The sequence below is a fragment of the Agelaius tricolor genome, unplaced genomic scaffold (assembly GCF_023055355.1).
Source record: "Agelaius tricolor isolate 1412-34295 unplaced genomic scaffold, bAgeTri1.0.p SCAF_33, whole genome shotgun sequence".
NCBI lineage: Eukaryota > Metazoa > Chordata > Aves > Passeriformes > Icteridae > Agelaius > Agelaius tricolor.
The window spans coordinates 3,494,637-3,507,450 of NW_027269293.1; the positions used below are offsets into that span (position 1 = coordinate 3,494,637).

Genomic DNA, 12,814 nt, shown 5'->3' on the forward strand with positions numbered 1-12,814 from the left:
CTGCTGCTGTGGAATGCAACAGGTGCATCTGGGATTGGTCTCATGTGGTTGTTTTTAATTAATGGACAATCAAAGCCCAGCTGGCTCAGACTCTCTGGTCAGTCACAAGATTTTGTTATCATTCCATTCCTTGCTGATGAAATCCTTTCTTCTGTTCTTTAGTATAGTTTTAATATATCATTTTCTTTTAATATAATATCTATCATAAAATAATAAATCAGCCTTCTGAACCATGGAGTCAGATTCTCATCTCTTCCCTCATCCTGGGACCCCCTGTGAACACCACCACACTTCTCCTACTTTTTGCCCATTTTCTGGCCTTGCTTTTGCCAAATGCCACAGAGCTCACTGCCTGTCCTGTGCTCTGCTCTCACCTTCCAGCCAAGATAAGGAACCATCCCCACCTGAAGGGTGAGGCCATCCTGCTCAAACCCAAAGGGGCACCAGTGCTCAACAGGGCTTTCAGCCTCACACCATTCCTGCTGGCAGCAGCTCATCCCCAGTGGTTTCTTTGTCCTGCTGGTGACAAGGAAGGCTCTGGCTGCTCCTCCTCTTCAGCACTCTTCACTTATCCCCTGGATTTTCCTTAATCCATGCAGTTCCATTCCAGAGGCTGGATGGGTGATTTCATAATCCAAAGGTTTTCCAACCTTTGCTCACAGCCAAATCCACTCTGTGATCCTGGGGACACCTGGCACTGCTGTCCCCAGCCCTGCCACGCCAGCAAGGAGTGCCCTCCATGGATGGGAAGGCTGGGAGGTGACAGCAGCACTCTGCATCACCCCATGGCTCCTGGAAAGTCAAATATTCCTTCAATTCCCAATATTTAATTGTTCCTTTCCATCAGCATCCAATGGCAGCTGCTGCTCACTTGGGAGTTGGAGAAGGATGAAGCTGAGTTACACCCACCCATCCTCTCATCCCTCCAGCTTCCTGAGACAGAAATTTATTTTGCAAGTTCCCCAAAAGGCAGAAAAAGGAACAAAAATGAACCAGTTTCACTTAACCCTTCCCATTTTGCACTGGGTGGTTCCTGTTCATCACTTGTCTCCTGTTGGGGCCTCCCAAATGCAGCATATTCATGGGCATTCATCACAAATCCCCCTCTGCAAATGAAAATGTTGGGATCTGCCTACCCAAGGAAGAGACCATGGGATGGTTTGGGTTAGGAGGGATCTCAAACCCCACCTTTTAAAGCTTGGCAGAGCTCAAACTCATGGGACAACACCTTTATCAACAGCTTGTCCCCAGTACCTCAAGGAGTTGATTAAAAACCTTCTCCCCACTATCAAAATCTGGGATTAAAATCAGTTGGCACAGAGTGACCCCCTTGGGCACCTAAATTAAACCCCAAAGCTTGCACATGGATTGGGAGCACTCAAACCTACAGGACAACACTTTTATCAACAGGTTGTCCCCAGTACCTCAAGGAGATGATTAAAAACCTTCTCCCAGCTACCAAAACCTGGGATTAAAATCAGTTGGCACAGAGTGACCCCCTTGGGCACCTAAATTAAACCCCAAAGCTTGCACATGGATTGGGAGCACTCAAACCTACAGGACAACACTTTTATCAACAGCTTGTCCCCAGTACCTCAAGGAACTGATTAAAAACCTTCTCCCCATCATCAAAACCTGGGATTACAATCAGCTGGCACAAAGTGACTCCCTTGGGGACTTAAACCCCAAATCCCACCTTGTAAAGCTTGCACATGGATTGGCAGAGCTCAAACTCACAGGACAACACTTTTATCAACAGGTTGTCCCCACTGCTTCAAGGAACTGATTGAAAACCCTTTCCCCACTGTCAAAATTTGGGATTAAAATCAGCTGGCACAAAGTGACCCCCTTGGGGACTTAAACCCCAAATCCCACCTTGTAAAGCTTGCACATGGATTGGCAGAGCTCAGACTCACAGGACATCACTTTTATCAACAGGTTGTCCCCAGTACCTCAAGGAACTGATTAAAAACCTTCTCTCCACTACCAAAACCTGGGATTAAAATCAACTGGCACAAAGTGACTCCCAAACCCCACCTTTTAAAGCTTGGCAGAGCTCAAACCCATAGAGCATCACCTTTATCAACAGCTTGTCCCCAGTACCTCAAGGAGATGATTAAAAGCCTTCTCCCCACTACCAAAACCTGGGATTAAAATCAACTGGCAGAGAGTGACCCCCTTGGGGACTTAAACCCCAAATCCCACCTTGTAAAGCTCGCATGTGGATTGGCAGTGCTCAAACTCACAGGACAACACCTTTATCAGCAGGTTGTCCCCACTACCTCAAGGAGCTGATTAAAAACCTTCTCCTCACTACCAAAACCTGGGATTAAAATCAACTGGCACAAAGTGACTCCCTTGGGCACCCCAAACCTTTTAAAGCTTGGCCGAGCTCAAACTCACAAGACATCACTTTTATCAACGGGTTGTCCCCACTACCTCAAGGAACTGATTAAAAACCTTCTCCCAGCTACCAAAACCTGGGATTTAAATGCATCTTCCAGGGAAATCAGGGCTTTTCTCCATGGTGACAGCATCCCCAGCTGTGCATGCCTTACCTGCTGTGAGGCTGGCACTGCCTGCACCACTGGTGCCTGCGCGGAGCCCGACGGGTGAAGAGCCACAGAAGCTGCTGAGTCTGATCCACCCTCTGGACTCTGCATGCTCCCTGCTGGGGACAGCACAGGGACATCAGAGGGGACAGCACAGCACAGCCACACAGCCCCAGCCCATGGAAAACAGGGGTGAAATGCCAGGGGAATATCCAGAGGGAAAGGAGGCAGCTCCCGTCCTACACACAGGGCTGGTTTTAGTGCCTGGAGCTCATTTTAATGCAGAATTATGTTAAGGAAAAAGAAAGTTGCACAATTGTTTCACAGAGAGGAGAGGGAAGGAACAGAAAATGCACTTCTATATTTAACTGAAAAGTGGTGTTGGAAAATTATTGTGTCACAGTGAGCATCACACATGATTGGGAAGAGTAGGGGAATATTTTTAAAATAATGCTTTCTCCCCCTCTGCCTTATCACGTTTAACTGGTGCCAAAAAAAGCTTTTAATCAAACCAAAATTTCACTGGGAAAGTGGGGTGGCCAGCTTGGGTTTATAACCAGAAAAAAATCAAGGATGAAGAGGCACAAGAACAGCAATTCACCATCATTTTGGACCCCCTGAAGCAGCATCTCCACCCTCCCAAAATCAGCATCTCCACCCTCCCAAAATCAGCATCTCCACCCTCCCATCCCTGTCCATGCCCCAAAACCCCACCAAGGTCCCCAGGCAGCCACAGCATCACCCTCCAGTGCCACACAGCCCCGATGGTGCCCTCAGCATCCTCAAATCCTCAGTGCCAGCTCTGCCTCCTGGCACTGCCCCAGCCCTGGGGACACCAGGGGATGCTGAGACAGCACACAATGGCATTTGGAGGGGTTTTTTGGGGTGGGGGAGCCTTTTTTCCTCATTTTCTTGTGAAACTTCCTGCTTAATAAACTATTTTAGGAGGGTTTCTGCTGTCACTTCAAAATCCAAAGGTTAAAAGCATCCAGATTTTGGGCAGTGCCATTTCTGCTTTCTCAGCCTTGACTCCAAACACAATTATTATGTCTTTTATTTCCCTTCTTCTGCCATTATTTAAACTTTTCCCTCACCTTTGTACAAGTTAAGGGGAAAAAGGAAAAATAAGGAACTAAAGGACACTGGACCTGGTCATTTGTGTTCAAAAGAAATGCAAGGGGGAGTGTGAAGTTACAGAATTTACCTGTTTATTCCTTCAGCCACCAACAAAACCCTCCAAATATTAAAATTCTCCAAAACCCACATTTTTAAGGTTGTTTTTTTTCCCCCAATACTCCATACTCTCATTAGCAAATTACAACTGAGTAATTGTAATTTTTCCCAATCTTCCTAAAATCCCAGAGCTTGCAAATCATTTTTCTCACATCTGGGAGAAAAAGTAGATGGAGTCAGGGCTACCAGATTAATCCAACAAGCAGAACAACAACAACAACAACAGAAAGAAGGGAAATTAAATCAATATTTATTCCTGTGTCCCCCCAGCTGCCCTCAGCACCCCCATCCCTGCAGCTCTGCTATAAAAAGGCAGCACCTGCCTCTCCCCATCACTGCCTCTGCCTGGGTTTCAGCCAAAACCTCCCTGGGAGAAGATTCCAGTTGCAACAGCACTGTGGGATCAAGAAGATAAAAATTCTCCCAGTAAATTTCAGCTCCTTGCCTGCTCCAGCCACAAATTATTTGCAATTAAACACTGGGGCAGCGTTGCTGGGTTTGGAATGTTCAGGTGGAGAGGCTCAGGCAGGAGAGGGGGCACTTTTACCACATTTGGTCCCCTGACTTTTCCCAAAGTGTTTATTTTCTGTCCCTAACTTTTCCCCAAGTGTTTATTTTCTGTCCCTTGTGCCCTGGGCTGTGGTTTGGGTTTTCTGAGTAATGGTGAGGTTACAAAGAGAGGTGGGTGAGCTGACAAATATTTTAATTATTTAACCATTATCTATTAATGGTTCTGGCAGGGTCAGCTCTCGGCATTTTTGGTCTACACAAGGTCTCCTATAATCAGAAAAGAACACTTAAAAAAGATGGAGTTGGACTTTGATGATCCTTTTAAGTCCCTGCCAAGCCAGAACATTCCCTGATTCAATGATTCAAATCACCAACAACTCATCTTTGCTGGCACATTTTGTCCCCTGCTTTCCCTCGGTGGCCAGAAGGGAGCAGAGAGACGTGGGCAGGGTGGAAGGTGAATTGTTTGCTGCCAGAATAAACCCCAGAGCGATTTTCAGGTTTGTTCCACGAGGCAGGGATGACAGGCAGACACAAAGGCTCCCAGGAAATCTGCAGATGGCACTTCCAGCCAAGGCAGACACACAGAGAAGTCCTGCACTGCCAAACCACAAGTAACAGGACCTGTTATTATTTGATTTATCAGCGCGACATCCTGGAGAAAGAATAATTCACTTCTCATTAAACCATCCTGCACTTCCTGAGAACTGCATTCAGATCCCTGTGTGCCATCTGCTCTGGGCAATTTGTGCTGAGGGAAAGCTGACAGCACACACAGCATTCCTGAGCTCCCAGAAAGCAGCACCAGAGCTCTGCTGGTGCCCTGGCACCACAGCTGGCACCCGAGCCAGGCTCCAAGGGTGCAGAAAGGGGCCAGGGGGGAGAGGAAATGGGGCACCCAAAGTCCTGCTCCTTCCCCTTCACTTTATTATTTATGCTTTATTATTTATGCTTTATTATTTATACTTTATTCCTTATACTTTATTGTTTATACTTTATTATTTATGCTTTATTCCTTATACTTTATTCCTTATACTTTATTTAATTTATACTTTATTATTTATGCTTTATTATTTGTACTTTATTATTTATACTTTATTATTTGTACTTTATTATTTATTCTTTATTATTTATACTTTATTATTTATACTTTATTATCTTTATTTTTTAAGAACAGGTCCTTATACTTTATTCCTTATACTTTATTTAATTTATACTTTATTATTTATGCTTTATTATTTATACTTTATTATTTGTACTTTATTATTTATTCTTTATTATTTATACTTTATTATTTTTATTTTTTAAGAACAGGTCCTTATACTTTATTCCTTATACTTTATTTAATTTATACTTTATTATTTATGCTTTATTATTTATACTTTATTATTTATACTTTATTATTTGTACTTTATTATTTATTCTTTATTATTTATACTTTATTATTTATACTTTATTATTTATACTTTATTATCTTTATTTTTTAAGAACAGGTCCTTATACTTTATTCCTTATACTTTATTTAATTTATACTTTATTATTTATGCTTTATTATTTATACTTTATTATTTATGCTTTATTATTTATGCTTTATTATTTATACTTTATTATTTATACTTTATTATTTTTATTTTTTAAGAACAGGTCCTTATACTTTATTCCTTATACTTTATTTAATTTATACTTTATTATTTATGCTTTATTATTTATACTTTATTATTTGTACTTTATTATTTATTCTTTATTATTTATGCTTTATTATTTATGCTTTATTATTTATACTTTATTATTTTTATTTTTTAAGAACAGGTCACATGAATCACAGGTGGGACTGGCATGGTTGGTTCTCATGGGGTATTTACAGAATTCCAGAATCACTGGGTTGGGAGAGACCTTCAAGAGTCCAGCCCAGCCCCAGCACCTCAACTGAACCCTGGCACCCAGAGCCACATCCAGGCTTTGTTAAACACACCCAGGGATGGGGACTCCACCACTTCCCCAGGCAGAACATTCCAGAACTTTATCACCCTTTCTGTAAAAAACTGAAAAAAAATGATAAATTTTTCCTAATATCCAACCTATATTTTTTTTTTCCTAATATCCTAATTAGATTTTTCCTAATATCCTACCTAGAGGATAGGATCTCACCAACTTCCTAATATCCAACCTAGATTTTTTTTTTCCTTATCCCCAACCTATATTTTTCCTAATATCCAATATATTTTTTCCTAATATCCAACCTATATTTTTTTCCTAATATCCAACCTAGATTTTTTTCCTGCTACCCAACCTGTATTTCCCTTGGCACAGTTGAGGCTGTGTGCTCTGGTTCTGTCAGTTCCTGGAGAAAGAGCCCAGCCCCAGCTGAGCACAGGCACCTTTCAGGTGTACCTGAAACCCTCCCAACCTTTCAGGGAGTTTACAAAGTGATTGAGGTCTTGTATTCCCATCATAGATTGGGTTGGGTTGGGAGGGAGCTTAAAGCTCATCCAGTGCCACCCCTGCCATGGCAGGGACCCCTCCCACTGTCCCAGGTGCTCCAAACCCATCCAGGATGCAGGGGCTGCTCTGGGCACCCTGTGCCAGGCCCTCACTGCCCTCACAGCCAGCAACTCCCTTTTCATTTCAAATTTCTCAATTTCAAATTCTTTTCATTTCAAATTTCTCCATTTCAAATTCTTTTCATTTCAAATTTCTCCATTTCGAATTCTTTTTATTTCAAATTTCTCCATTTCGAATTCTTTTCATTTCAAGTTTCTCCATTTCCTTCACCTCACAGCCATTCCCCTTGTCCTGTCACTTCATGGCTTTATCAAAAGTCCCTCTCCAGCTCTTTCACAGCCACTTTGGGACACTAAAAGCTGCTCCAAGGTCTCCTTAAAGTGGATTTATTCAGCACATTGGGATGAGAGCACCCAGGGATCATTCCCCTCCCTCCCCAGGCTCTTTTGGGGTGCAGGGAATTCTGCTCCATCCCCTCCTCAGTACCCGAAGTGATGATGGTTGGACTCAATGATCTTAAAAGTCCTTTCCAACTGAAATGGTTCTATAAATGCATCCTTCAGGCATCCAAAATCTGATTTAATGTTTCCTGTACCTCTAGGCAGTCGTTTTGCTGTCGGATTTTTATGCCCCACATTTAAATCCCCTTTGAGAAGAACTTGTTAAGCCCATTTATGAATGGCAAGGACAGCAGTGGATTTCTTACCCATGGAGGTAATAACACCCACCAAGGTTTATGGGGAAGCTTAAATATAAGTAGCTACAAAAAAAAAAAAAAATCACTTTATCCCAGAGGTGAAATAATTGATTGTTCTTAAAACTAACAAAAAACTGACTGAGGATCTTTTCCTTTCCCTCATTTATATCCCTTTATATTATATTCTATTTCAAAAGTCCTGCCAGAAATAAAAGGATGTCATAAAGGAATTTGAAAAGTTGAAATAAGATCAAAGGATGACCAACCAAGTAAGCTTTGAAAAGCAAATTAAATCAAATAGTTCATGATCTGTTTTGTCTTCAAATGAGCGAGTGATTCACTGGAACAGCAACAATTTTAATGTTTTGAAAGCAGCACTAATAGGAATGTACGATTCTGCAGGGAGGAAATTCCAAATAAATTGAGAGAATTGCAAATAAATCTGCAGCTAAAATCTCTACAGACCAGGGGAGAGCAGATGGGGCTGAGCAGGCAGAAGGAGTAAAATCCTGGGGAGAATCCCAGAATGGTTTGGGTGGGCAGGGACCTTAAAGCTCATCTGGTTCCAGTTCCCATGGGCAGGGACATTCCCAGTGCCCCAGGGGCTCCAAACCCATCCGGGATCCAGGATCCAGGGGCTGCTCTGGGCACCCGTGCCAGGCCCTCACAGCCCTCACAGCCAGCAATGCCCTTCTCACTTCCAATGTCTCCGGTTCAAATTTCAAATTATTTTCGTTTGAAATTTCTCCATTTCAAATTCTTTTCATTTGAAATTTCTCAATTTCTCAATTTCAAATTCTTTTCATTTCAAATTTCTCCATTTCAAATTTCAAATTATTTTCATTTCAAATTTCTCCAGTTCAAATTTCAAATTCTTTTCATTTCAAATTTCTCCAGTTCAAATGTCTCCATTTCAAATTTCAAATTCTTTTCATTTCAAATGTCTCCATTTCAAATTTCAAATTATTTTCATTTCAAATTTCTCCATTTGAAGCCAGCAATGCCCTTTTCACTTCAAATTTCTCCATTTCAAATTTCAAATTATTTTCATTTCAAATTTCTCAATTTCTCAATTTCAAATTCTTTTCATTTCAAATTTCTCCATTTCAAATTTCAAATACTTTTCATTTCAAATTTCTCAATTTCAAACTCTCCATTTCAATTTCAAATTTTAAACTCTTTCAAATTTCAAATTCTTCAATTTCAATTTCAAATTTCAAATGTCTCAATTTCAAATTTTAAACTCTCCATTTCAATTTCAAATTTTAAACTCTCCATTTCAAATTTCAAATACTTTAAATTTCAAATGTCTCAATTTCAAATTTCAAATTCTCCATTTCAATTTCAAACTTTAAACTCTCCATTTCAAATTTCAAATTCTTTTAATTTCAAATTTCTCAATTTCAAATTTCAAATTCTTTTCATTTCAAACTTCAAATTCTTCAATTTCAATTTCAAATTTTAAATTCTCAATTTCAGTTTCAAATTTCTCAATTTCTCAATTTCAAATTTCAAACTCTCCATTTCAAATTTCAAATTCTTTTCATTTCAAATGTCTCAATTTCAGATTTCAAATTTCTCAATTTCAAATTTCAAATTCTTTTCATTTCAAACTTCAAATTCTTCAATTTCAATTTCAAATTTTAAATTCTCAATTTCAAATTTCTCAATTTCAAATTTCAAACTCTCCATTTCAAATTTCAAATTCTTTTAATTTAAACTCACCATTTCAATTTCAAACTTTAAACTCTCAATTTCAAATTTCAAATTCTTTTAATTTCAAATGTCTCAATTTCAAATTTCTCAATTTCAAATTTCAAACTCTCCATTTCAATTTCAAATTTTAAACTCTCCATTTCAAATTTCAAATTCCTTTCATTTCAAACTTCAAATTCTTAAATTACAATTTCAACTTCAAATTTTAAATTTCTCCATTTCCTTCACCTCCCAGCCACTCCCCTTGTCCTGTCACTGCAGGGCTCTATCAAAAGTCCCTCTCCAGCTCTTCCAGGGCCACTTTTGGCCACTAAAAGCTGCTCCAGGTTCTCCTTAGGCTGGATTTATTCAGCACATTGGCATTTCAGGGAGAGGCAGGTTTAAATTTGCTTCTGCTGATGTCACAGGAGCCACCAGGGCCCTGGAAGGCATCAGAGACATCTGGATTCCAGGCTGCATCATCATCATCATCACCATCATCATCATCATCATCATCATCATCATCATCATCATCATCACCACTGGGTGAATCAGGCAGATAAGCAGGGCTGCTGCCTCTGGAAACCTCCTGTTTACACACAGCTCTCTGGGTATCCAAGCAAACAGCAGGGACAGGAAAGGAAATCCAGGGGGAAAAAAAAAAATAAAAATAAAAAATCAACCCTAATAAGTTGTGGGTGCTATTTGTGGTGCTGCCAGCAGCTCCCTCCGTGCCCTGGGACAGGATGGTGCAATTTTCCCACTCCTAAAAAAGCCCCAATTCCTCCCCTAGGCAAGGTGGTTTGCAAGCACTGATCTCTGAGAGCTGTCAGAGCTTTTCAGGAGGACAAGGAGGAGCAGGAAAAGCCTTGAGGGCTGATAAAAACTCAGGTTTTCAGTGTGAAAATATCACCTGTGAATAAAATATCACCTCCCAACCTCTCACAGGTTCAGGGCTGGCACCTGGACACTCCTTGGAGTCAGGGGCAGGGAATTCAGGGATATGAACCTTGCATCCATCCCATAATCCCTGCAGCCTCTGGGATGGGGCATAAGGAGGCAGAAATGGAAGGTAAAAATAAGAGAGAAGCCAAATCTAGGGCAGAGCTAAAGACAAAAAGAAAATTGCTAAGTGAAAAGGCATCAGGATTAAATCCAAACAAATGGGGTGGGATTCTGGCTCTGTCACAGATTTTGATTTTCACAAAAATCTTGATTTTCACAAAAAATTTTGGTCTTTTTTTTTGAATCTCATCTCTCACAGATGAGACTTTCCTTAGGGGTTAAAATGGATTTTGCCCTTGTTGGCTGATGGAATTCTCCATTTAAGCTGACTAGACACCAGTGGAATTCTCCATTTAAGCACCTGGACACTCCTTGGAGTCAGGGGGATGCTCCCTGGGCAGGGAATTCAGGGACATGAACCTTGCATCCATCCCATAATCCCTGCAGCCTCTGGGATGGGGCATAAGGAAGCAGAAATGGAAGGTAAAAATAAGAGAGGACCCAAATCTAGGGCAGAGCTAAAGACAGAAAGAAAATTGCTAAGTGAAAAGGCATCAGGATTAAATCCAAATGAATGGGGTGGGATTCTGGCTCTGTCACAGATTTTGATTTTCACAAAAATTTTGATTTTCACAAAAAATTTTGGTCTTTTTTTTGAATCTCATCTCTCACAGATGAGACTTTCCTTAGGGGTTAGAATGGATTTTGCCCTTGTTGGCTGATGGAATTCTCCATTTAAGCTGACTGGAGCAAGCTGTGAAAAAAAAGAGCAATTATTTCTTCTTCCATGGCTGTTTTTAACAGTTTTTGGTGAGCATGGGAACAATATGAACTGTGTTTCATTCATAAGGCAGCCCTGCCTCCATGTTTTTGCCTTTGTTCACCTCTCCTGCCCAAAGCAGCTCCAAAACTCTGGGGAAACAGAGATAAGGGGAGCATTTCAAAATATTTTCTATGTTCAAATTTGCAGGGGGAGTGGGGGGAAAGGAGGAGATCCTTCAAGGATAAAATTCCTTTATGACATCCTTTTATTCCTGGAAGGACTTTTTGAAATGAAATAAAATACTGGGATATAAATGAGGGAAAGGAAAAGATCCTCAGTCAGTTTTTTGTTAGTTTTAAGAACAATCAATTATTTCACCTCTGGGATAAAGTGATTTTTTTTTTTTTGTAGCTCCTTATATTTAAGCTTCCCACTAAACCTTGGTGGGTGTTATTACCTCCATGGGTAAGAAATCCACTGCTGTCCTTGCCATTCATAAATGGGCTTAACAAGTTCTTCTCAAAGGGGATTTAAATGTGGGGCATAAAAATCCGACAGCAAAACGACTGCCTAGAGGTACAGGAAACGTTAAATCAGATTTTGGATGCCTGAAGGATGCATTTATAGAACCATTTCAGTTGGAAAGGACTTTTAAGATCATTGAGTCCAACCATCATCACTGCCAATCCACAAAATTCCACAGCTTTTAGTTCAAATTAAGACCTAAAAGGTGGGAAAAGTTGATTTTTCCAGGTGAAGCTGCTCTAATTGAGGCTTTTTATTTCTGGTTTTCTTCAAGCAGGGAACAAATGCCCAAAGCTTTGGCTCTCCAGGTAAAGCCAGGCCTCCTGAATTTCTAATATTCACCTGTGCAGGTTGTCAGACACTTCCTGTTGTGAGAATTGAAAAGATTTATTTTCAATTATTTTCAATTTATTTCAGATTTATTTTCAATTAAATCTGCAGCTAAAATCTCTACAGACACAGGAGAGAGGCAAGCTCAGCTCCAGCAAGATTTGTATTTATTGGACTTGATTTTAGAGGTTTTTTTCCCAACCTTAAAAATTCCATGGTAGAATTAAAGCTGTTCCATGCACCAGAACTGCAGGAAACCTGGAGGTGGATGGGATTGCCAAAGGCATTTTATACAGGGAAATTCATCTTAAATTAATACAGCAAATAACCTTTGTTCATCTTTAATATTATCAGGAATTAATGAGGTTTAGTGCAGCCAACAACCTCAGTTTGTGCTCTGCATTTTCCTTTTGCTGTCCAGGGCGTGAATAACCCAGGGAATCTCATCCAAGCCCATGATACAGCTACAAATTTTTAATAAAAAAATCTCCTGATATCTGTTATTTTACTGAAAATAATGGGAAGGCTGCAGTTTAATTAAAAAAAAAATTAAACTATTTCTCATTCACAACACTGACCTGCAAGGATCCAAATTGAAATCCAGGTTTTTCCTTGTTTTTTGGTTGATTTTGTGCTTTTTTTTTTTGCATGCTTTGAAAGGAAGGCTTACATTTAAAAATAATTATTTGGTTATTGGAACTTTTATTCAGGTTTAGTTGGCCTGGGGCTTAGATAAATGGGAAAACCAGAACAGCAATAATCGAATGCAGGAGAAATAAAAATGCTATTTAACCATCATGTTCTAGATGGGCTTTAAATGATATTTTTTTTCCCCCTGACTGCAGAAAAAGGAACCAGGGAATTTACATTTAATGGTTTCACTACTGAGAATTCTCAACACTCTCAAAACAGACTGAAAATAATAAAAGCAATGCAAGGAATGGCTGACTTTGATTATTTTCTAGCAGATGCAAGTATCCATCTACTTCACCCAGCACACTC

The 12,814-nt window shown here is 40.0% G+C and overlaps 1 protein-coding gene across 7 annotated transcripts in view; it reads right to left on the minus strand.

Moving 5' to 3' along the window:
• Positions 1 to 12,814, minus strand: part of RFX2 (regulatory factor X2) — an 87,518-nt gene that overhangs the window by 34,419 nt on the left and 40,285 nt on the right. For 6 of the 7 annotated variants that reach the window (XR_011683191.1, XR_011683190.1, XM_071452255.1 and 3 more), the window contains exon 2: positions 2,559 to 2,671. Coding sequence is in view for 5 of the 7 variants with exons in the window: in XM_071452255.1 (XP_071308356.1) it covers positions 2,559 to 2,663 (105 nt within the window). In the remaining 2 variants the exon portion in view is untranslated. The remainder of the gene's footprint in view (positions 1 to 2,558; positions 2,672 to 12,814) is intronic. The other variant, XM_071452251.1, reaches the window with a different exon arrangement.